The 26,683-nt window shown below is 41.8% G+C and overlaps 1 protein-coding gene across 5 annotated transcripts in view; it reads right to left on the bottom strand.

Moving 5' to 3' along the window:
* The window catches only part of LOC138736854 (protein LEG1 homolog), a 205,760-nt gene continuing 179,077 nt past the window's right edge, over window positions 1-26,683 (bottom strand). For all 5 annotated transcript variants that reach the window (XM_069886968.1, XM_069886967.1, XM_069886969.1 and 2 more), the window contains 2 exons: window positions 22,327-22,565; window positions 1-207 (listed from right to left, as the gene is read on the bottom strand). In XM_069886968.1, coding sequence (XP_069743069.1) covers window positions 35-207; window positions 22,327-22,565 — 412 coding nt within the window. In that variant the 3' untranslated portion in view covers window positions 1-34. The remainder of the gene's footprint in view (window positions 208-22,326; window positions 22,566-26,683) is intronic.

Raw genomic sequence — 26,683 nt, 5'->3', positions numbered from 1 at the left:
TTGCTATTTTGAAAAGAACCAGGCAACATAAAGATTATTTAGTTATGGTTGTGCAATTATGATTCTTAATAAATTCTAAAAGAAGATTGCCTAGCCCCGATGAAATGAGGTCAGGATTTACAACAATATTTTCCAGTAGGTTTCGACCCTCTGCTCTTCCTTTTTCTGAGCACATGGTCCTCTTCCACACTTTCAGTAACCAGCCACCTAAACATAAAAAATATGTCTAGTGTGAAATTATTTTATCTAAAAGAAGCAGTAAATGTGAAAAAAAAGCACCATTTTGCATATATTAAAAATGTTTGCAAGGTAGTACAATGTATTCTAAATGGACTAATTTAACTGGTAGAAGGGATTCGACCACAGGATGAGGGAGGAGATCCAAGGAGACTGGGAGCCCAGGCTATACAGTGAAGCCATTGAAGAACTGTGGAAGATTTTCAAAGAGATTTTTCACAGTGCTCACCAAAAGTTTTCTTTCAGTTAAAAACAATACAGTAAGGATGGAAAGAGCCAGCCTTGACAACTAAGGAAATTTAAAGAAAAATATCAAACTAAATGCTCATATATACAAACTCCAGTGGACAGCTGGAAGATTGAGAAAATGTCAAAAAGTGACAAAGAACCAGTAAGAAAGCAATAAAAAAAAGGGGTAATTTACAAAATTAAAATTAGCACAAAACATAAAAATGAATAGTAAAAGTTTTTATGAGAAAAGGGCGGCTAAAGCAAATGTAAATCCCTTGGAAGATGAGAAGGGGAAATTTACATTGTGTAATGTGTAACTGGCTGAGGCTTTGAATGACTATTTTGTATTAGTCTTCACAGTGCAGGACACATCTGGCATGCCAAAGAGAGATTTAATGGATGCAATTGGAGGTGAGGAGCTTGATACAATCACTAAAGAGGTAATGTTGAGCAAACCAGTGGTGATGGAATGGATCCTAGGGCACTGAAAAAGATGACAGAAGTTTCAGTAGATGCATGTGCATCATTTACTAATATTCTCTGGACTCTGGGCAGGTTCCAGCAGATTGGAAGACAGTAAATGGTTTCAAAAAAGATATAGGCAAAGGTAGGTAACTGTAGATCAACAAACTTAACATTTGTAGTCATAAAAATGTTCAAAGTTATGATTAAGGAAGAAATAGCAAGACATCTGGCTAAAAATTGTTCCATCAGAAGAAAAGAGCATGGATTCAGGAAGGGAAGGTCATGTTTGATACATTTATTGATGTTCTTTGAGGACATAAGTCCAGAGGATAGAGGGGACAGGTGGATGCAGGGTTGCCAGATTTAGCACCAGATTAAAAAAAATACATTTTTAATAAGTTATAAAGCAAAACAAAAAAAGCCTAAAAATCTTTAAAACTGCCAAAAATAAAACAGCATTTGGCACTACTGTCACCAACCAATTCAAGAAACTGCCAAACGTTTGCTGTTTGGCACCAAAGTGCCAAATCTGGCAACCCTGGGCGAATGTTGTGTACTTGGATTTCCAGAAGTTGCTTGATGAGATACTATATGAAAGACAAGATAAGGATGTATTGAGTAGGGGTATTTGCATGGATAGAGGATTGGTTAACCAGTAGAAAGCAGAGTATTGGATTAAATGGGTGTTACTTTGGTTGGCATTCAGTGACGAGCGGAGTACTGCAGGGGTCAGTGCTGAACTTATAACTCAGAAGAAACAGAAAGTAGGGTATGAAAGTTGATTGATGCCACAAAATTGGGTGGAATAGCAAGCTGGAGAGGAGGCAGGGAGTCTGCAGGATAAGCAGACAAGGGGATAGTGTTGGTAAATGTGAGGTCATGGAAAGGAAGAACATAACTGGTGAAAGGTTGTGTAGTATGTATGCTATTATGCAGAGGGACTTGGGATTGTGAATGAATTACAAAAGGTTTATTTGCAGTTGTAAAAAGGTAAACAACAAGGTAAATGGAATGTTGTCTTTATTTGGATTGAATTAAGAGTGTGGGGGAGGGGGGTTCTGCTGCAACTGTACAGGGTACTGGTGAGGCCACACCTTGAGTACTGCATGTAGTTCTGGATGAAAGATATACTGGCTTTGGAAGCAGAGAATAGAGTTTCACCATGTTGATTCTAGAAATGAGGGGAAAACCTGTGAAGCAAAATTGATATTTTGGAACGATATTTACTGGAATTCAGAAGAACGAGAGGGGAGTATTATAGAAATATAAAAATCTATGAAAGGGATAGATAATTCAGAGGAAGGAAAATTGTTTCCACTGGTAGGTGAGGTTAGAACTAGATGGAATAGTCTCAAGGTTCAGGGATATAGATGAACTGCTTTTCGTAGAGATTAGTGAATCTGGGAAGGCGATGGTCCTCCATTCTGGAGACGTGACCCACCCAGCGCAGTTGGGTCTTCAGCAGCGTGAATTCGATGCTTGCGGACTCTGCCAGCTCGAGTACTTCGATGTTGGTGATGAAGTCACTCCAATGAATGTTGAGGATGGAGCGGAGACAGCGCTGATGGAAGCGTGCTAGGAGCGTAGGTGATGCCGGTAGAGGACCCATGATTCGGAACCGAACAGGAGCGTGGGTATGACAACGGCTCTGTACATGCTGATCTTTGTGTGTTTCTTCAGGTGGTTGTTTATCCAGACTCTTTTGTGTAGTCTTCCAAAGGCACTATTTGCCTTGGCGAGTCTGTTGTCTATCTCTTTGTCGATCCTTGCATCAGATGAAATGATGCAGCCGAGGTAGGTAAACTGGTTGACCGTTTTGAGTTCTGTGTGCCCGATGGAGATGTGGGGGGGCTGGTAGTCATGGTGGGGAGCTGGCTGATGGAGGACCTCAGTTTTCTTCAGGCTGACTTCCAGGCAAAACATTTTGGCATTTTCCGCAAAACAGGACGTCATGCGCTGGAGAGCTGGCTCTGAATGGGCAACTAAAGCAGCATCGTCTGCAAAGAGTAGTTCACGGGACAAGTTGCTCTTGTGTCTTGGTGTGAGCTTGCAGGCGCCTCAGATTGAAGAGACTGCCATCCATGCGGTTATATGGCGAGCTCTCCACTGGCCACTGAGACAGAGGTGCACCAAAGAAGAGGTACAAGGACTGCCTAAAGAAATCTCTTGGTGCCTGCCACATTGACCACCGCCAGTGGGCTGATATCGCCTCCAACCATGCAGCTTGGCGCCTCACAGTTCGGCGGGCAGCAACCTCCTTTGAAGAAGACCGCAGAGCCCACCTCACTGACAAAAGACAAAGGAGGAAAAACCCAACACCCAACCCCAACCAACCAATTTTCCCTTGCAACCGCTGCAACCGTGTCTGCCTGTCCCGCATTGGACTTGTCAGTCACCAACGAGCCTGCAGCTGACGTGGACATTACCCCTCCATAAATCTTCGTCCGCGAAGCCAAGCCAAAGAAAGAAAAGAAGAAAAAGCAAGTGAATCCCTGGAATTCTTTGACCAAGGAAGCAGTAGGGGCTACTTCACAAAATACATTTAAGGCAGTTGTTAGATTTTTGCATAGTAGTGGAAAAGGCAGGCCCGTGGAGCTGATTACATGGCCAGATCAGCCATGATTGTTGAATGGCAAGTAGGCTCGACAGGCCAGATGTCTTACTCCTGCTCCTATGTTCTTAAGTTATATTGTGATTCATGTAGTTAACCCTGCTCTTTCATTTCTAGAATCTTATGATGGTTTTCCCTCACTGATTTCAAATTCTTTGCTACCGTATAAACTTGTGTAATATTTGATCCCATGTAAAAGTCGACCTCCCCCACTTTTTTGGCCCAAAAATCATATGTTTTCCATATGACCCGTATAAAAGTTGATCCCCCCAATGTTTGGCCACAGCCGTCTATCTGAGTTCCCAACACCCCTTGCTTCAGCAGCCCATCCATCTGAACTCCCAACGCCCTGACCGCAGACCCTCACCCAGGTCCCTCGCTCACCAGAGCTCCCAATACCCTGGCCACGGATCTGCGCCTCAGTTACCGCCCACAAGAGCTTCCAACACTCCAGTCACAGACTCTTCTAGGCCCCAGCTACCCACCCATCCGAGCTCCCAATACTCTGAATGATGACTTATCACCCAGTCCCGACCATCCGAGTTTCTGATGCCTTGAACGATGCAGTTACTTACCATGGTCAAAAGTATGACCCAAGTAAAAGTTGACTCCCCCCAAATTTGATCCAAAAATTGCTCCATAAACTCAACTATGACTTGAGTATATGTGGGAAATAGAACATAGAACACTACTGCACTGTACAGGCCGTTCGCCCCTCAATGTTGAGCTGAACCATATATTCCTTCCTTAAAAAAATGTACTAAACCCTCCCTAACCCATAATCCTCTATTTTTCTTTCATCTATGTGCCTGTCTAAGAGTTTTTAAATGCCCCTAAAGTTTCCACCTCCACTACCATCCCCAGCAAAGCATTCAAGACACCCACAACTCTGTAAAAAAAAACTTACCCCTGGTGTGTCCCCTAACTTTCCTTCCCTTCACCTTGCAAATTGGTCCTCTGGCACATGTTATTCCTGCTCTGGGAAACAGATGCTGGTTGTCCACCTTACCTATGCCTCTCATAATCTTGCAGACCTCTATTAAGTGTCCTCTCATCCTTCTACACTCTAAAGAGAACAGTCCCAGCTCTGCTAACCTTGCCTCGTAAGACTGGGTTTTCAATCCAGGAAACATCCTGGTAAATAGCCTCTGCACCCTCTCCATAGCTTCCACATCCTTCCTATAATGAAGTGACCAGAACTGAACACAATATTCTAAGTGTGGTCTTACCAGAGATTTGTAGAGTTGCAATATGACCTCTCTACTCCTGAACTCAATCCCCTATTAATGAAGCCCAGCATCCCACTAGGCCTTTGCAGGTGGACCCTCCGCCTTGAGGCCAGTGACAGGATTGGATTTAAAACTGTGAACGCATCTTTTAGGTGGCAGCCCTAAAAGGATGCTCCAGTGTTAACCTAAAGGGGCCTATTCATATCCAGAGGTGTCTCGTAGTGTAGCATGAATAAAAGCTCTCACGACTGGAGAGAGAACAAATGCCTTTATTAGCTTATTACTAAGGGTAGGGTCTCATAGTAGTCTTCAGAAGGGTTCTGGATTGAGGCAGGAAACCAGGGTTATATATGGGTAGATGGTGTGGAGCAGGGAGGTGGGGCCAGCCATCAGCACAACACACTACCAGAGAATCCTAGTTCACTCCATTCACCCCTTCCTGTAGAATTTAGGGTCTGTTCAGAATAAGTGGCAAAAAAATATATACAGTTACAAATTTACAGATTTAAGCAGTCTGGGGGTCTGAAGATCCTGATGGAGCACCTTAGCACCAGGGGCCTTGGATTCCTTGGGTCTTCTGGTCCCCTTGTGAGGGAGGAGAGGTGGGCTGGGTCTCCGCCTCAAAGGTGGAGGGGGATGCACTTTTCTCCTGAACTGATGTCCCGAGCCCCTGACTGGGGGTGACAAGAATGAGCTCTGTGGCTTGCAGGGCACCTGAGGCAACGGATCCTCTGTTCTGGCGGGTGCCAGGTCCCTGATCGAGACGGTGTCCTCCCTGCCATCCAGGTATTGTACATAGGCGTACATGGGATTGGCGTGGTGTTAATTTCTGTTGTTAAAATGTTCTTTAATATCTTAATTTGCTCATTAAAATATTCTCTATCTATTAACTGTTTATCTTTTTTTACTTTCCTCTTTTCTGTGTAAGTTTTTATCTTCTTTTTCTTCTCTCTCTAACTCCTTCTCTGGTCTTCTGTTCATCTCTTCTTGCCGTGATGCCATCTGCCTGATTCTTTCTGACAATTCGTTTTTATCTCTTTGATGGGTCCCCCTCCCATCAGTGTCTTTTTTGTTATGTGAACCACGCAAGTGCAATTCTTCGTGCATGCACGGTTGCACATCTTTTTGTGCCTCAGTGAGCCATTTTTGTAGTTCGTTCCGAGGAGGGCCATTGTCCAGCTGGGCTTCCAACGGCTTCAGGGATCGGACGTTCTTATTTAAGGCAAGGCCTACTTCTTTTCTTTTTGCTGTTTTCCTGACTTCTTCTTTATCTCTTTCTCTAGTCTTTTCCTTTTTTGGTGCCAGCTCTTGGGTTTTCTTGGTTTCTTTATCTTTCAGGCCTTCTATGTTTTTTCTGTCCAGCTTTGTTTTTTCTTCTTTTTTTCTCTGCAGAGGGCTATTCTTCTCTGGCCACTACTCCATCGGCGTGACGTCACCCCCCTCTTCACGTGCTTCTCAAGAAGGGCTGGACCAGGAGTAGTGAGCCAGACTGGGGGTGTAGTTCCCAATGCCGACCTTCTTTCGAAAGTGAATAGAAGCTCATGAGGAGTAGTGTTGGTTGCGGTACATAGTAGCGACCAGATGGAATGGAGCACTGTGGGGAGGACATCCTGCCAGCGTGAGTCTGGAAGGCCTTTAGACTTCAGGGCCAATTTGACAGCCTTCCAGACTGTGGCATTCTCCTTTTCAACCTGCCTATACCCCGGCGGTTGTAGCTAGTAGTCCTGCAGGATGCGATACCCCTCACCAGCAGGTACTGACGTAACTCATCACTCATAAAGGATCAGCCCAGGTCGCTGTGAATAAAGCTGGGATATCCAAACAGAGTGAAAATGGAGTCTAGGGCCCTCATAACTGACGAGGTGGACGTGTCTGGGCATGGAATGATGAACGGGAAGCGGGAGTACTCGTCAATGACAGAGAGGAAAATGGTGTACCCATTTGTGGAGGGGAGATGTCCCTTAAAATCAGCGCTGAGCTGTTCAAAGGGCCTGGATGACTTGATCAGGTGTGCCTTTGTGGGGCAGTAGAAGTGCAGATCTGGCAAGACCTTGTCATTTCTCTGACGTCTTCCATAGAGTAGAGCAGATTGCATGCCTTGACAAAATGAAACATGCCAGGCCTGGTGGCAGAGATCATTGTGTAATGTCCGCAGTTGGTTGGTGTGTGCAGAGGCACAGCTTCCTCTGGATAAGGCATCTGGAGGGTTATTAAGGGCTCCTGGCCGATAGGTGATGTCATAATTGTAGGCGGAGAGCTCGATCCCTCACCTAGCAATTTTATCATTCTTGGTTTTTCCCCTCTTGACATTATTGAACATGAATGCGACTGAGGGTTGGTCAGTGAGGAGCATAAATCTTCTCCCAGGTAGGTAGTGACTCCACTGCCTTACGGCTTTTACAAAGGCTTGAACCTCCTTTTCCACTGATGGGTTTTGGAGCTCGTGGCCTTGTAATGTCAGTGGAAGAAAATGTAACTGGCCTGCCTGTCTGGTAATGGCCAGGGCTACGTCCAAAGCGTCGTTTTCCACTTGGAAAGGTACATTCTCATCTACCACGTGCATGGCGGCTTTCACAATGGTTCCAGAAGTAGTTAAAAGTAATTTGGGCTTCAGCCAAGAGGGGGAAATTAGTGGCTTTTAAGAGAGGGCAAACCTTATCAGTGTACTGAGGGATCCACTGGGCGTAATATGAGAAAAAACCCAGGTCTCTCCTCAAAACCTTTGTGGTCCTGGGAGTGGGGAGATCTAACAGGAGGCACATCCTATCAGGGTTGGGGCCAATGATGTCATTCCCCACCACATAGCCAAGGATAGCCAGCCATTTAATCCTGAACACGCACTTGTCAGAGATACAAGTGAGGTTCAGGGCTTTCGCCGCGTGGAGAAAACTCTGGAGGTTGGTGTCGTGGTCTTCCAAGGTGTGGCCACAGATGGTGACGTTATCAAGGTAGGGGAAGGTAGCCTTCAACCCATACTCATCCACCATTTTGTCCATCTGCCTCCGGAAGATAGAAACTCCATTTGTAATACTGAAAGGGACCCTCCAGAATTGATAGAGATGACCTTAAATGCCATACATGGATGGTCCTCAGAACGGATTGGCAGCTGGTGATAAGCAGCTTTCAGGTCAATGGTCAAATAGACCCAATACTGCGCAATATTATTCACGATGTCCGATGGACTTGTTTTCCCTCTTTACCACTACCACTTGCGCTCTCCTCAGGCTGGTGTGAGGTTTAATGATACTTTCATCTAGCAGACGTTGAGTCTCCACCTTTATAAACTCTCAGTCTGCTGTGCTGTACCTCCTGCTCTTAGAAGCAATGGGCTTGCAGTCTGGGGACAGATTTGGAAAGGGGGGGGGGATCAATATTCAGCGTGGAGAGGCTACATGTGGATCCATCCGTTCCAAACTGTTACAGTGGGGAGGGGACCAGAATACTTCAAGGTCATGCTTTTAAGGTGACACAGGAAGTTCAGACCTGTTTGATGATGCATTGCATTGAATAAACAGACAACACAAAGCGGCAACCTCTGACGAATGCTTTACTGTTAAATTCAACAATACAATATATGACAGGAGCCCCTGGAAATGGCGTCCGCCACTAACCGAGCTCCATCTCCTTTTTCAACTAGCGCACTTCGTGGGGACTTGTGCATGCGCAATCTTTTCTTTTTCTTTGGCTTGGCTTCGCGGACGAAGATTTATGGAGGGGGTAAAAGTCCACATCAGCTGCAGGCTCGTTTGTGGCTGACAAGTCCGATGCGGGACAGGCAGACACGGTTGCAGCGGCTGCAGGGGAAAAATGGTTGGTTGGGGTTGGGCGTTGGGTTTTTCCTCCTTTGCCTTTTGTCAGTGAGGTGGGCTCTGCGGTCTTCTTCAAAGGAGGTTGCTGCATTGTAGCAAATACAGTAGCTGCAGTGGGTGCAGACAGCCAATAGAAGCGACTGTCTACATCCCCTTTCTTGGGCAGCCCCTTTCACATATCACAATCCATGTAAGTGTCATACATTATAATAATTATAGTTCAGCAGTGAACAGTCAGCCCAGTTTAATCCTGATATTTTGGGTTGGGCTTACAAGTCCACCCGAAGTGTATTATGTAGTAGCCATTGGTGGAAGTGGATGCTTGGGGTGCTGCTTGGGATACTTCAGCTTGAAAGGATGTGCCATCCATGGTCTTGGGGTTGCAGCCATTTGATTCATGGGTTGTTACTGAGGGAGCTTCACCTACCCCGGGTTCATGTTCCAGATCCTGGTTTATAAGCTCATCAGGAATGGTTGGGGATTGGGGTGACTCTCTTATGGGTAGGATGTGTCCACGGTTTCTCCGATACACCCTTCCTTCTGATTTTACCAGGTATGACCTGGGCTCCTGGCACCTCCTTTTGACTCTGCCCATACGGTCGTAGCCCAGTGGAATCTGCATCCTTATGACTTGCCATTCTCCTAATAGCACGAGCGGCCGGCTGTTTCTGTCATAGCACCTTTTCTGCGTTAGCCTCTTGTTCAGCATTTGGGATTTAATTTCTTGCAGGTTCTTTAGCTGAGGCTTCAAGATTCTCCTTGCCACAGGCAGAGTCGTCCGTGTCTGCCTGGACATGAGTCATTGTGCCAGAGAACTTAATATGGCATCACCGGGGATGTTCCTTAGGTTCAGCAGGTTTTGGAACATACCTGTATTTTCCCTGTGGGACTTCCCCATGAGTTGCTTTGCGCTCCTCCCGGCTCTTTTAGCCAACCCGTTTGACTGTGGGTATTCTGAGTTGCTCATAATGTGGTTGAAATCCCATGTTGTGGCAAAGTGTCTGAATTTCTCACTGGTGAACTGGGTGCCATTGTCCGACACATCGGCGAAGTGCATTTCTTTTCCGCACTTGGAAACTAAAGTCAGGTTGTATTTCTGAAGCCTGAGCATCTTTCTCTGTAATCGTGCAGGGGCCGCATGGATTGGCTTTTTCAGAATTGTGACCAGAGGTAAGTGGTCAGCCTCTATGGTCAATGGTCTACCCTAAATGCAGTCATTAAACTTGGAGCAGGAGAAAACTGCTGCCAACAATTCCTTCTCTATTTGGGCATATCTGGTCTCTGTGGTGGTGAGTGACCTGGATGTGTAGGCCACTGGTTTTCCATCTTGCAGGCATGCTGCATGCAGACATTACTGTGATGCATCACAGGTTAGCATGACTGGTCTGCTCACGTTGTAGTACAATAGAATGGGTGGGCATGATAAATGACTTTTTAATGCGTGGAATATGTTTTGTTGTTGCTCGTGCCAGAACCACCCACGTCTTTGTGCGTCAACTGCCTTAGTGGGGCGGTGAGATTACTGTTCAGAATGAACTTATTCAGGTAGTTAACCATGCCCAGGAAAGGCTGTAGCGCTGTCACATCTGTCGGTACAGGCATTTCACTGATTGCTCTAGTCTTTGAAGGGTCCGCCTTCAGGCCTTCATCTTGTGAAAGCATGGCCGAAATAAGCGACCTGGTTCAGCCGAAACCTGCACTTATGGGGGTTGAGCTTAAGATTAACCTTCTGGGCTTTGTCAAGTACCTTTTTTTAAATTTGCGTCGTATTCTTCCAAATTTTTGCCTCCTACAAGTATGTCATCACCAATGATGGCACAGGGACACCCCACAAAGATTTGGTCTATTGATCTTTGAAATACTTCATTGTCTGAATTGATTCCAAATGGCATTCACAGGAATCTGTATCGGCCGAAGCTTGTTGAATGTGGTCAGCAGTGATGACTTGTAGTCAAGTTTGATTTGCTAGAAGGAATTCTTTGTGTCCAAAACTGAAAAAACAGTTGCACTGGCCATCTGCACGGCAACTTCCTCCATGGTACGCATTGGATGGTGTGGTTGTTTTAAACCTGTATTGAGGTCTCTCGGGTGAATGCAGGTCCAGATCTCCTGTCTATCTTTTCTTAGCAGCCACCATGGAGGACACCAACTCGGTGGGCACGAAGACAGGGGTAATCCTGCCCAGGTCCTGCATCCTGTCCAGCTCTGGCTTAATCCAGTCCTTCATTGCTATTGATGTATGGCGTGGCGGACAAACCATGGGCCTCACTTCTGGGTCGAGCCGCATGGAGTATGTCACTGGCAGTTTTCCCAATTCTTGCGCAAAAAGGTCACCGTATTCAGAAAAGATTCTGTGTGTCAGATCATCTTTGGCCGTGCTTCTCTGGTGTACCTCTCTGCTGAATGAAACAAGACCTATGTCTTTGCTTGTGCTCAGGCCCAGCAGAGACAGGACATTTTCTTGGACTATGAAAACAGCTGCCCTTGAACGTAGCACCACAGTTGCACTGTGCTGTCAATTCTGAGTTTGCTGCCCCTGTATGCCACTAGACTTGTGGACTTGCAGCACGGTATGACATGTTCTGACTTCCTCAGTAGGTTGAACGTTCTTCATGACATGACTTTGCACTTGGCTCCAGTGTCAACTTTCAAGTCTGTTGCTTTACCATTAATCTTCATTGTTAAAAATGCTTCATTATTCCTTCTGATTCTTGTTGGGTCTCCTGCCATCTGCAGAGTCAATCCATCAACATAATACTCATCATCCGAGTTGGTTTGTCCTTGCTCAAGTTCCAACTGGTTAATCATCCTTCTGTATTTGGGTCTCTGAGTTGGTGCCGAGCTCTCCATTTCCGGAATGCTCTGCCCTGCTGCTGAATGCTGGACACATCTCTCATCTTTCCACATGGTTGACGTCGCAGTTGCCACACCCCATTCTGGGTGAGAATGTAGCAAGGCTTGGTTGGCTTCGTCATCTTCTGGCTTCTGGTTACTGTTTGCAGGTCCCACCTGGACTGCATCTATGCTCGTGCCTTACTGCTGCAGAAGGGCTAGCTTTCTGCTGTTCTCTTCTGTGGTTTTGTAAGTCAGACACATGAAGACAGCCTTTGCAAGCATTAGTTGATTGCCATGCAGCAGTGCCTTTCTCATGCCTTTGTCGCAGATGCCGCAGACCATCCTGTCTTTAATCAACTCATCAAAGAGTGCTCCAAAGTCCTGATACAATTGAATCGACTCGCCAGGCCTCTGGTTTTCTGGTATTAAATCTGAGCCTTTCCATCATTAAGTTCTTTTGTGGATTGCACGTTTCTCAAAATTTTCTTTTTAAACACTTGAGGTCCTCTCTTGGCTCAGCCGGGCTGATAACATCACGCATCTTGCGTGCATATATGAATGACCTTTCCCTTTCAATGGCCTCAGAGCCCACTAAATTCAGTAAAATGTACGCCTTGACTTGGACAGACTCATCACTAGGCACTGCCACAATGAAAATATCATATTCTTGTTCAAATACGCGCCAATTCTCAGCCACATAGCCTTCAAACACGAGCAGGTCAGGCCTTCTGAATCCGTCTGCCATTATGGCACAGTCACAAAAGTGTTGCAAATGTGGCGTTGGTTACTCATTTTTCACTTGAAGGCTTTAGGTTTAGACTCTGACATCATGTTTGTTGATGCATCGAATAACCAGACAACACAAAGCTGCAATATCTGATGAATATTTTACTATTAATTCCACAAATACAATGTATAACAAGAGCCCCTGGAAATGGCATCCACCACCAACCAGGCTTCGACTCCTTTTTCAACTAGCGCGCTTCACGGGGACTCACGCATGCGCAATAGCATCGTACCAAGTGCAGTGGCTGTAGCGGGTGCAGACACCCAATAGAAACAACTGTCTATAAGACCCAAGAACACTGGAGGACACAGTTCATCAAGATTATACAGCAAAATTTACAGAGATCCCCCCCCCCCCAACCCTTCAAATAACAGGTGTATTATACAATGTTGTTGAACAAGCGTAGAATGCAAATGAGACATGAGAAATATGCGGTAATTGGAAGGATACATCTTCAGGTTGTATTTTTGCACAGTTCGTAAGTCTATGAAGCTTTCAGTAGAGCCTGCGTCGATTAGGGATTTAGTGGAATGTCCATTTACCTTCACAGTCACTATGGAGTTGCTGAGCTGGTGAGGTCTGTCCTGATCTAGGACCATCGAGGGTAGATCCCCGGAGATTCCATGGTCCTCATTCAAGTGGCCCCCACCGTCCTGGTTTGCCCTGTGTGAGTAAGATGGCATCAACTTCGTGGAGCGGTAAGGTGGCCACCCTCCTTCTTTCTCCGACGATGATGGAACTGAGTCTGAATTCAGATCGCGGCAAGATGGCTGCTGAGCCTTTTTGCGCCATTTCCTCACGCCACCCTCCGTTGGCATGCTGCGTAGCAAGCAGGTTCGGGTGAATTTGGGACAGACGGCTTAGGGTTGGAATCAGATCTGGGAATGGTGCAGGCTGTAGACTTCCCCGGGCTTCCCCTTGCGTGGCAAACTCTCGCCCAATGTTCTTTCTTGCCAAAGCTGGAACACACCGAGTCTTTAGTCGGGCAACAAGATAGGAGATGCTGGATCTTTCTGCAGAAAAAGCATTCCCTGGCATGGAAAGCGGCAACTGTTAAGGCAGGGATAGTGGGAGCAGCCGGTCCTTGGAAAGGCTCACCTGGGTGGGTGAGCTCACTGGCTTTGAGGTTGTCGTTCTCGAGCTTGGCCTGTTCTAGTGATTTGGCCAGCTCTTCGTGGCTAGCAAGGTCCTTCTTATGCGACTTGAGTAGTCGCTGCCTCATGTACCTCGAGTGGACTCCCACGACTAGAGTGTTCTGGATCTGTTCTTCCTCATGATCGTGGCCCACAGCTTCTTCGTACCTGCACTTCTTGGCAAGTGTCCACAGATCCACCTGGTAGTCATCGAAGGTCTCTCCTGGCCACTTGCAACGTAGAGCAAGTCGGTGCCTCGCGAGGACATCGTTCTGCGACTTCAGGCACCTAGCCTTCAATGCCTCGATAGCAGTCCCTGATGACTGCATACCATTTCGTTCCTATCCTCGAAATGAGTGTGGACCTCATGAGTTCATCGGTGTGTAAGATGTCTCTGGTCATGTTCAAGATGACCTGGAAGCAGTCTGTGAACTCCTCAGCTGCGTCAGGGGATAGAGGGTCTATCAGTAGCTAATAAAATTGTAGCGTGAATAATTGTAGCTCTCATGACTAGAGGGAGAACAAACGCTTTTATTAGCTTATAACTGAGGCTAGGGTCTCACAGTAGTCTTCAGAAGGGTTCCAGATTATGTGTGGGCAGATGTGGGTGGAGCTGGGAGGTGGGGCCAGCCATCAGCATAACACCTTACCAGTGAATCACAGTTCACTGCTCGTAACGCCTCCGGATCTGATGGAGGTGGGGTGACTGGTGCCGCAGCACCACCTGTCATAAATATGTGGCATAGCAATGGCTATCTTCCCTACTCATAACCCCCCACATAGGTGGAATGCTCTGTGTTTCCTACAACAGTTCCAGCTGCATGGGGAATTATGGGTAGGGAAGACCACTGTTGTTATGCCGTGTTTTGCGCTGCACAGAGCGAACCTGGTGCAGAAGCGGCCAGCCAGGCTGTCACTGCCCGCACCGGCTGTCCCTACCCTGACATCCCCTGAAGATCTCCCTTGCCCCACCGCCACTCCTTGCTGGCTTCCGCAGACCTCCCCTGCCCCACTGGCCTCCCCTGCCCCATTGGCCCCCACAGACCTCCCCTGCCCCAATGGCTGCCCCTGCCCCAAAAGCCCCCGCCGACCTCCACTCCCCAGTGGGCCGGGGGCTGTCAAGCAGCGGGGAGTTGGGTCGTGGTCTGATAATTATTAGTCCACCCCTAAGCAGCTGCACATTCAAGTGTGTTAACAGAACGCTGCGCTCTGCTGATTATCCCTCCCAGAGGTGGGTTGGCGTAGGCACCTCAGAGGCGCTTCTGCCGCATTCGGGTGAGTATGTCTTTAGCTGAAAGGGAGGAGATTATGCAGCTTTACAAGGGGGTGTTCAGGCCACCTGAAAGGATCTAGAAGCTTTCTTAACTATCCTATCCACCTGTGCAGCGACCTTGAAGGATATATGGATTCCTTTGTTCATGCACACGCTTAAGTAATCTACCATTAACCCTCTATCACCTCACTCATATGTGTGTTTGTGTGTGTGTCCTATATTTGTAATGCTTCTGTTTCATGAACATGCATAAACAAATATAATTAATAATCAGATAGGGAAAAAAAAACATGGCTCTATTATGAATGGTATGATCATTTGAATGTGAAGACTCTGTTCTATATCCTTTGAGCACATCAGATTCAGATTATTTCAGAGTGCATACGCGACATCTCAGAATTGTATGTGATGTCATGTATATACTCTGACAATAAATTGGAATCTGAATCTGATGTCCTCAAATGATATGGAGCAAAGAGCCTTGACAGATTAGTTGATGTACTTCACACTTAACAATGATTTTTCTTCTAAATGTAGCAGGTTTTGATTATAGTTCTTTGGATGTACAAGAGGAAAGGAAATTACTAATTATCAACAGGAGCGACTTGGTGGCTGTTTCACTTCTTTGCTCTTCTTCAGGTGACCACTAAGGGGCATCGCAACATCAGAAGAAGCAATTTAATGCTACATTTGTTGTTTATTATTTAATACTTCAGCTAGATGAATTTCAAATTCATTGGGAGTATCCAAATTTCTTTCTTGATCTTCAAGAATAAAAAGTTTTTACTAATTTTAATTTTTTTCTTTAGAAAATATTACTGTGTGTGGGGGAGGGGGTGAGGTGGCAAGATGGCGTAGAAGAAAGACATGTGTTCCGCCTTTCCCCAGCTGGATTATTAAATACCCGATTTTAAAAAGTATAAAAGTGGTTGAAAATAATATTTACAGTTTTTTGAATAACAGTGATTCATCATGGCGACTAATGTGAAGAAATCTAAAACTCAACTTCAGAAGAAATTACCATATAAAAGTATAGATGATCTGAGGCCTACCTGCACATCTGAATCCATGGAGTCATTGTTGGGAGTCTCCAAACCTCAGTGGACTCCTGCCCGTTCAAGCTTGACCTCGGCGCCGATCCTGCAGTCGCAAGATGGCGTCGGCACTTCGATGAGTCCAGTCGTAGCCGACTCGCGTACACGTGAAGCCGTGCGCGCGGGCGGCCCGACCGACAAAGGGGCCCGTGAGTCCATGACATTGCTGGGTGGCCCGGGGACGCGCATTGTTGCATCGGAGGACGCTCCTGCATGACTGGTGGTTCTACTGGGCATGCGCAGAGCATCCCAGGTCCATGATCTTTTGGAAAATGTGTGGGCTGTGGGGGAGTCCGAGCACCGGTGTCGGGTGTCCAAACCCACAGCCCCACAGTCAAAGGACCTATGGTGACTGAAGGATAAGAGGAACTTACCTTATTGGAATTTGCCCAGGAGGAGGAGCCTGCAGTTCAAGAAGGAAGACTAAAAGTGGCTATGGAATCTGGATTGGACTCAGTATTCACTGTTTTAGAAGGGATTGCTTCCCAAATGGATAGTATGTCAAGACAAATGTCAATTCAAATGACCCAAGGATTTATGGAGGTGAAAACAAAAATAAATACTTTGTGTGAAGAAATGTCAACTATGAAACAAGAAATGACTGTAGTGAAGAATGATATTAACAGTTGTATAAAATCTGTTGACATTGTACAAGATAACTTTTAAAAAATTGAAACATCCTTTTCTGAATGTCAAAATTAGGTGGAACGCAATAAAGAAAAAGTGGAAAAAGTAGAAGGTTCTTTTGTAGATTGAGGGATTTAAAGAAGGGATTTATTGATGAAGATTGATGCATTGGAAAAACAAAGCTGGAAAAATAATGTGAAAATAGTTGGTCTTCTAAAGGACTTTGAAGGTTCTGATCCAATAAAAATTTTTAAGCATTGGATCCCAGAGGTACTAGGTAAAGAGGTTTTTCATCAAGGTTTGGAACTGAATTGGGCCCATAGAGCGTTGAGGAAAAAACCACTTCCAGGACAAACACCAAGGGCAGTATTGACTCGTTGTTTGAAATATCAAGATAGAGAAATTATTCTACGAATGGCAGAACAGAAAGCGCGGCAGAGTCAATCCCGTTGATGCTTCAAAATAATAGTGTTTTTTATGCCGATTTGAGTCAAGAGGTTATAAGAAGACAACGGGAATTTAATTCGGCTAAGGATGTCTTATGTCGAAAGGGCTATAAATTTGCTTTTTGTTATCCTGCAATTTTGAAGGTTTTTTACAGAAACTTTCAATCTCAATTTTTTGAGAACAATCACAGTGCTTTGGTTTTTGCTAATTCATTGCCAGAATTGCAAAGAAATGAGCGGTCTTCACCATCGTCTCCTAAGAGGAGGGAAAATGGAAATGGGAATGGGTATGGAAAGAATGGTAAGAATAGAAAGAAAGAAGAGCTGACATGAAGTCTTCTTGACATTGAAGTTCTGGAACAATCATTGGGCTTGGAATCATTGGGTTGAATATATTTATTATATTTGATTGTTTTTAAATTACATAATGAATCTGGCTGGGGGGGGTGGATGACACTGAACACTTTGATTGTCATCTGCCACTAGTGGGCTTACCACACCCAGATTTTTAGGGTATTACTACCTTTGGGTGGTTTTTATATATTTTGGGGGTTTTAAAAAATTTAATATTAGTAGTTAGTAAAAATGTCTACTTTGAATTTTGCAACTTTTAATGTTCAGGGATTAAATAACCCAATTAAGCGAAAGAGGGCATTGGCTTATATTTAAAAAATGAAAATTGATATTGCCTTTTTATAAGAAACACATTTGACCGAAAAGGAACATTTGAAATTGAAAAGAGATTGGGTTGGACATGTGTTTTTTTTTCTTCTTTTAATTCTTAGGCAAGAGGGGTGGCGATTTTGATTCATAAAAATTTATCATTTGAATTAGAATCTTCAGAGGGAAATGTAGGTAGAGTTTTACGGGGGAATTGTAAAATTTTTGCTGAATCTTGGACTTTGCTTAATCTTTATGCGCCTAATATAGAAGATGAGTGGTTTATTTCAGAAGTTTTTTTATTGTTAACTCAAGCTAATGAAAATATTTTAGTTGGGGGAGATTTTAATTGTGTTTTAGAACCTTTATTGGATAGAAACCTGAAGAGTATAAGAAAATCAAAGATGGCAATACTGATCAAAGCATTGATGAAAGATTTAAATCTGGTAGATGTTTGGAGGAAGGTTAATCCTACAGAGAAAGATTTTTCTTTTTTTACATCACAAAATTATTCGTTTTCTAGGATTGATTTTTTTTTGGTATCAGCACACCTACAGGGTAGAGCACTGCAAGTTGAATATAAAAGTAGAGTTCTATCAGACCATTCATTATTACTTTTTTCCTGTGAAAGTTCAGAACTGTGGTACATTCATCGTATAGATGGAGGTTTAATGCAGTGTTATTGAAAAAAACAGAGTTTGTTACTTTTGTTAAAGAGCCTATCTCTTTATTTTTGACTGAGAATATTAATTCTGTGGATAGTCATTTCATAGTGTGGAATGAATTAAAAGCTTATTTGAGGGGACAGGTTATTAGTTATTCTACGAAAGTTAAGAAACAACATATGGCAGAAAGTTTAAAGTTGGAAAATCAGATTTCTGAGTTAGAGAAAGATTTTCAGAAGGATGTGACCGAAGACAAAAAAGCTGCATTAGCGAAATTGAAATTACGTTATAATACTTTACAAACTTATCAGTTTGAGCGCTTAATTAATCGAACTAAACAACGCTATTATGAGCTGGGAGAAAGAGCTCATAAGGTACTTGCTTGGCAATTGAAAGCTGAACAGGCATCTTGGATTATTAATGCCATTAAAAAGAATTTAATAATTACCTAAAAGCCTCAGGAAATTAATGATCAGTTTTATCCATTCTATCAAAAATTATATTCTTCCGATGAGAAGCAGGATGATGGTTCTATTGGATCTTATTTATCTAAATGAAAGTTACCAGTACTAGATGAGAAAGATATTCAGGAAATTGAATCTCCATTTACAGATTTTGAAATTAAGGAAGATAGGAAATGGAAAGTCCCCAGGGGATGATGGATTTCCTGTGGAATTTTATAAAATTTTTTATGATGATTTATTTGGAGATGTGTTAAAACAAGTTACTGAAGAACAGAAGTTGCTGGAATCTTGTTTAAGTACTTTATTCCAAAAAAAAGATAGAGATCCATTAAAAGTGTCTTCATATAGACCTATTTCTTTATTAAATGTAGATTATAAAATTATAGGCAAGATGTTAGCTAATAGACTTGCTACGTACTTACCTAAGTTGATAAATACTGATCAAACAGGTTTTATTAAGAACAGAAATGCATCAGATAATATTCTTCAATTAATTACTTTGGTCAATACATACCAAAAGCACCCTAACCATCCTATGATGGTTGCACTAGATGCAGAAAAGGTTTTTGATAGGGTTGAATGGGATTTTTTATTTAAGGTGTTAGAAAAGTTTAAATTTGGCCCTTTTTTTAATTGGTTGGGTTAAAGTTTTATATACGAACCCGATTGCTCGGGTGGTGACAAATGGTCAGATTTCTTTACCATTTACATTGACTCATTCAACTTGGCAGGGTTATCCATTGTCACCAGCCTTACTTGCATTGGCTATTGAACCATAGCTCAGACTATTAGGAAAAATGATGAAATTAGAGGGATGAAGGGTATGAATGAAGAATATAAGATTAATTTATTTGCAGATGATGTATTGATATATTTGACGGAACCGGAATGGTTGTTGAAGCAGTTACAAGAGTGTTTGTCAAAATTTGGAGAATTGTCAGGATATAAAGTTAACTGGGTTAAAAGTGAAATTTTACCAGTTGAAATAGGAGATTATTCAGAATTTAAAACTATTACAAAATTAACGTGGACAAATAAAATTAAATATTTAGGTGTGCTTGTAGATGTTAATTATCAATAATTGTATCAGTTAAATTATGTGCCTATATTTAAATGGATTAAAGCAGATTTGATTAAGTGGAAAGATCTTCCATTGACTTTGATTGGTAGGGTCAATTGTATTAAAATTAATATTTTCCCCCGAATTCAATATTATTTCAGTCAATACCTTGTTTACTTTCAAGAGGTTTTTTTTCAGGATTTAAATAAAATAGTACGGGAGTTTTTATGGAAAGGTAAATTAGCTCGAGTGGCATTGTATAAACTTACATGGAAATATGCGTTATGTGGACTTCAGTTACCACATTTTCAAAATTATTATGAAGTGGCCCAGTTGAAGTTTATTAGTAGGTTAATGAATCTAGATCAACCTCCTAGCTGGGCTAAGGTGAAAATGGCCTGTATTTCTGAGGTCGAGGTACATGAATTTATATTTCATTGGAATTTGAATTTGTTACAGGAATATAATATGCCAGTATTGAAACATTTGTTACAGATCTGGATTTTAAAAAATAGGGTTTTGTGATCAAAAAATAAATTATCAATTTTAACCCCATTGTATAATAACCAACTTATTTCTTTTTCAATGTTTAATAATTATTTAAAGAGTTGGGATTTTAAGGGTATAAAGACAATACAGGATTGTTTTGAAGAGGGACAATTTCTTTCTTTTAACCATTTGAGAGAGAGATTTGATATATCTGTAAATTCTTTGTTTGTGTATTACCAACTTAGAGCCTTGGTAAAGGATAATTATGGTAGAGAGATGAATTTACCTACTTTGTCGAGATTTGAGTCTTTGATTTCCTCTGTACCAAAGAAGGGTTATATTTCGATTATGTACAATTTGTTACAAGATAATATGGATAAACCAGATTGGAATAAATCTAAACTTAAATGGGAAAGTGATTTAGTGTTTATTTTTCCTGAAGATGATTGGGCGGATATGTGACAGGACAATGTAATTAAGTTGACTAATGTAAGATATGGAATGGTTAATTATAATTATTTACATCAATTATATTTGACTCCAGAGAAATTAAAAAAAAATATGGATTTAGTAATTCAGACTTATATTTTAGATGTGATTCATTTATTGGAACTTTTTTACATGCTGTTTGGACTTGTGTTAAAGTTCAACCATTCTGGCAAGGAATTAAAGTGGTTTTGGAAAAACCACTTTACATTACCATTAGACCAAACGATTTTCTTGCTGGGTAATTTGATTTCATTGAAGGGGTTAGGTTTGGATAAAATTCAAATTGCTTTTGTACGCTTGGTGTTATCAGTAGTGCGTAAATTTGTTGTGAGTACTTGGAAAGACAATACAGCGATTAATATACTACATTGGCACAATGAATTGAAAACTAGTATTGTTATGGAAAAAATTACCTATAATTTACATGATAATTATTCTTTTTTTGTTAGCAAATGGTCTCCGTATTTGGAATATATGCATTTAGATATACTTTGAATTGTTCTTAACATTTATAAATTTTTTTGTATATAATTTATATTTTTGGCACCCCTTAAAGGAGTTGGCTGAAGGGGTGGGACGGCAGGTCTGGGTTTTTTCTTTTATTGTATTTGTTTTAGTTTTTTAGTAAAAAATCAGAAAAGAAAATGTTACTGTTAGGAATTTATATGGCATTAAACAAGAAAGTCTGCAGATGCTGTGATTGTAGTTTAATGCACAACAGTGCTGGAGAAATTCAGAAGGTCACACAACATTCTTAATGGCAAAGATACATAACCAATGTTTCAGGCCTGAGCACTTCATCAAGGCAGGCCTCATCCCCCACTGCTCTTTTCAGGTGCCTGCCTGCTTTTTGCGTATACCTTGACAAAAAACTCTGACCCAAACCGTTGGTTATGTATCCTTAACAAAAGAATGTTGTTTAACCTGTTGAGTTTCTCCAGCACTTTTGCGCATTAAAATGTATATGGCATATTAATTTATTCTTGCTTTGAGTTGCTCCAACAAGACCTTTCCAATGATTAAGATATGGATCAAAAATTGTTGCTCAGGCTAACGAGTTAATACATGAATACATGCGATGTCGAAGACAGTTAAAAACTTTTTTTTATTTTTTGCTAAAGCTATTACTGTGTCATTCATTAATGTTTCTCTTAAATTATATGCCAAAACTGTAGTAGATACAGTTCAAAGAAAGCAATTGAATATTAAATACTGACTTATCAAAGTACATTGTGACCTATCTGAACAAAGGAATATAAATCATGTAACGCTCTCATTAACCTATCTACCAATGGATTCTTCTGTAGTTCTGTAGTTTATCTCCATGGATTTTCTCTTTGGTCTGTCTATCTATCTCTCCTTCTCCCCTCCCTCATCCTAAGGCAACTGAAAATTACGTGTTTTCTCTCATTCCGTTTTCGAAGAAGATCCTTGATCTGACGTAATAACTTTGTTTCTCTTTCCACAGCAGCTGCTTGACCTGCTGAGTGTTTCAGTATTTTCTCATTCAACTACAGAAAACAAAACTGACTATAGTAGTTTTAAGTTACAGTACTAGTATCTTTTGGAAATGATACATATGAACATAATTTAAAATATTTGTAAAAATATTTCTGGAAATTACAAATCTATTATCTGCTTATATGGAAATATACTTACAAAGGAAACAATAACAGAAAACACACAACTGGTCCAGCAGCCCGTCAATCTTTAGCTACCTACCTGTCAGTTTGTTGCCTTCGTATAAAGTGTTGAGAGCAACCAAGGCTCTGTTCTGCTCTTTACTCAGGTCAGGGATAGATGGTGCCTGATCTCCAGGTAATAGCATCCGCTGAGGCAGAAACACTTGAAAGCTGTTGGTTTGATTGAAGTTTGTGGGGAAATGAGTGGCAGCGATAAATTCTACTCCATTGGCCCAGCTGACACCAAACTGTGCTTCAGAGGCTGAAATGAATGCCAATCTGCCATTTAAAAAAAATGCATGGAAACAAAATCAAAGTTATTGAATTTCTGCTGCAATTGTTTTCTATTTGACATTGTTTTTTAGGAAGTGTAAAGGATAGGGGAAGCATGTAGGATGGAAATATTGATCATCATAACACCTCTAGGGATGATCAAAATGGAGGAGGAAAATACAAATTGTGTTTGTAGAAAATCTTCTTCCTCACTACTGAAAATATCTAAAAAACAAAATCATGGTTAGCTGAGACCATGAACACATCCCTAATGTGGAACAATTCTTATTCACATACATCCACATCTAGAAATTCTTTAGATATACTTGAATTTTCTGACAACTTATGAATGTTTCTTTAACACTTGAGTGCAAAGTTAAGGTCTTTTAGCGTATTGCAGTGGCCTGCTAACCGGATGTGACTCTGTACACAAGATGGCCGATGAACACAGCAACCACGCAGACCCTGCAGGGCCCAACGACCGTTGTCCTAGGTGAAAACCTGCATGGTGGGCAACAATGAGCAACAGCAGGAACACCACCCAATTCAAGGCTGGCGCGGCAGTGATGTCACCCCTGCCATTAGCAGAGCTGCCAGTGCAATAAATCAGTCTTTGACTTCGACTTCTTGTGTGTGTCATTCTTTCCACACTTCTTTCATGGTAGTGCGCACGCTATGGTATCCTGATATGCTGGTCAACTCTGCAGCATTACAAAAAGGGAAATGCCTCCCATCTGGAACTTGGGTTACTGACAGTTATACATTCATCATAAAGCTCAATCCATGAAATCACATTTGAGATTTTCTTCACATGAAGTTTTAAACTGAATCTGTATGCATTATTTCTAAAGCCCTGAAGAATCAGGAGTTGTTTGATGGGCAGATGCTTTATTATTTGTGGTTCTCTGGGTAGGGTCTGCTGGGTTCATGCTGAGCCTGTCATGCATGGCTGCTCTTTATTTTTATTTTATTTCTTTTTATAATATTTTCATTGATTTTATACACATAAATATGATATATAGTTCATTTATTGCATGCACAATAAAAATGATAAACTATATAGCTCAGCAAGTTATAAATGCAAAAAGAGCACATCCAGAATATATAACATATAAACACATCTAATAATTTTAGCACGGATAGATGTCTCTCTAAACCCCATCCCTGTACCATCATTGTATAGATTAAAAGAAGAATGTATTTCTTTCCTGACATTAAACAGCAAAGTACTAAAGTTTAGGATTTCTATTATGCCCAGAGCTTGTGGAAAAGATTCAAGAATGGCCCCCACAACATTTGAAACCTTATATTTGAGTTACTAATTGAGTAACAAATCTTTTCTTGGCTTAAACAGCATATCATGCCCCTCAGCCACCGAGCATGGGTAGGCGCGGCAGCATCCTTCCATCTAAGCAATAATTTCATGCCTGGCTCAGGGAGAGGCAAAAGACAGAATTTGACATTTGGGTGGAGTTAAAAGAATCTTGTCCTCTCCAGTTGGGCCGAAAAGAGCAACCAAAAGATTAAGCTCTAAATTTAAATTAAGGATAAAGTTTTAAACATATCTCTCCAATAACTTTCAAGACTAGGACATGTCAAAAACATGTGGATTAGAGAAGCCCCTCCCCTCTTATATTTATGACAGCAAGGGTCTACATCTGCCTAAATACAAGATAATTTAACTTTAGACATATGACCCCCGATGTACAGCTTTAAACTGTAACAAACAATGACGTGTGCATAAACATGTGGTATTAATCATCTTAAAAATTGAATCTCAAACCTCATCTGATCTTGATATTTAAATCGTGTTCCCAGGCATTTTTTAATTTTAACTAATGGAGCATGTCTTAAACCTGCCAACTTATCATAAATAATGGATATTAGACCTTAGCGAGAAAGTTGTAAACTAAAAAAAAACCTATCAATAATGTCCTATCAATCAGGTGCCCTGGGGAAATCAGGTATCTGAGATTGAAGAAAATGTCTGATTTGCAAATATCTGAAAAAAGGAGTATTTGGTAAATTGAACTTTTCAGAAAACTGTTCAGATGATGCAAAACTGTTGTCAATAAAAAAAATCTTTGAAAGGTTCAATATCCAATCTGTACTAATCATGAAACACAAAATCATGTGAAGAAGCTTGAAAGAGATGACTGGATAGAATAGGACTTGAAAGAGAAAAATCATGAAGTCCAAAATGTTTTCTGAACTGTACCCAAACTCTCAGAGTCTACCTAACAACCAGATTGTCAATTGATTTATTTAAAGAAAAAGGAAGAGAGGATCCTAGAAGTGCCAGAGATGGAAATGTTTTTAGCAAAATTCAACTTCATTGCTACCATGGGTGTTCTGAGCCAAGTAACAAGAATGTGCCCAGCAAACTGGCTACTATACGTGTTTCAGATTGATGATTATCTGCAGGATACCTTGGATTGAAAACAATAAGAAAATAGTGGAAAAGATAAAAGAATAGGGTGCCAATTTTGATTGAATGTACTATGCAGCTTTGGTCCAGACTCTCAGATAATCTAGTAAGGCTTTGATGATATGAAGAAGAATTCCAGGTCACTGCTGACGGATGAATTGGTACCTAAATGATCTTTCAATAAAAATGACGGGAATCACATTAGACATTGAATAAACTTTCACTAGTCTGGAATATCTTTGGTCTCCTTTTCTGCTACTGTCCACTAAGTGCACAATGGAGAGCAGGGGAAGATCATATATTCACTATGTGACAGATTCAGTGACTGCATTCCCTGGCTTTCATATCTCTTCACTTCATTAAGATTAGAATGGTGCCATTGTGCTCTTTCGGTCCACATTACCCTGCACATATTTTCCATAGCAATACCTGATGTCACTAAAGATGGGCACATATTGACCTTCTTCCACCATATGCCAGTGAAATATATATTTTTTCCACTGTTCTGCTGAGGTGTTCACTTTCTTAAACAGGAAAAATGCTTTAGAATACAGCGGAGACAGTTTTAATGTCCCATGATTAACCAAGAATTTTCAAATGTTGATTTTTGGAAATTAATCTGAGATACATTCATTCAATTTCTCAAGACTGTACAACATTCCTGCTTCTGTGAGAACAGACAACGGGAAGTTTTATCAGTTAAATCAGTGGTTTTCAAACTGTCCCCTGTGTATATGTTCAGATGGTAGTGTAGGATGACTGTGATTGGCTGAGAGTGTAGCCACACCTACTGGCAGGTCTTAAAGGATTGCTCCTAGCCAGACCAGGTCATTCTGGACTGGTCGACCTACTTGTGATATGCTCCAGTCTTTTAGTTAATAAAAGCCTTGGTTTGGATCAACAAGTCTTTGGTTCTTTCGACACGCACTTTTAAACCACTGACAGATGATGGAAGAGGAAAGCAGGGTGCATTACAAGGTGGATCCTTGTAAAACAAGAAATTAACATGACTGAACAGGTGTTCCTCTGGCTGGATGTCTCTTACAAATTCTGTTCTCCAGCTGACAGATGAATGGGTACAACAACAGCAAGAAAGAAACATCCCTGAATACATTCTGATTCAGTGCAGGCTCCCCATAAATAGGGACCCAGGCTCTCAACTGCTTTTGATGTAACACTATGAATAATGGAGGTCAAACATCTCTCACCACTCACATCCAATCACTTGCTGCATTGGGGTACATCCCTCTCCTTAACGCAACAACTTGCATTTAGATAACACCCTTATGAATATTAACAAAATTTGATGCTGAAGTGTCAAGTGAAGTTGGCTTTGGTTCATGCCAAAACTCTTATCTATCCACTGGCTTTATTCATCTCTGAGAATGTTGAAATAGAACAAACTGATGCCAAATTGAACTTTGGGTCACATTTATTATTGCTTGCAGTTCCTGATTAATATCCAACTCTAATCCTGCCTTACCTTTGCGGAAATTCATTTTTTAATACACCTAATCCATGACTGGCCTCCTTTGTTCGACTTGGCATAAATGCTCAGTCGTTGAGACCCAGCTGTCTTTGTCCTAAATTGCTCCAAGCACTTTCTTTGTTCTACTAACAAGTTACATTTATATAGCACTCATAACATAGCACAAATGTTGTTGAGTGCTTCACAGGGATGTTCTTAAATTGACAT

The sequence above is a fragment of the Narcine bancroftii genome, chromosome 6 (assembly GCF_036971445.1).
Source record: "Narcine bancroftii isolate sNarBan1 chromosome 6, sNarBan1.hap1, whole genome shotgun sequence".
In the NCBI taxonomy this organism is placed as follows: Eukaryota; Metazoa; Chordata; class Chondrichthyes; order Torpediniformes; family Narcinidae; genus Narcine; species Narcine bancroftii.
The sequence above is the reverse complement of the archived record's forward strand: the minus strand, read 5'-3'. Positions and strand labels throughout refer to the sequence as shown.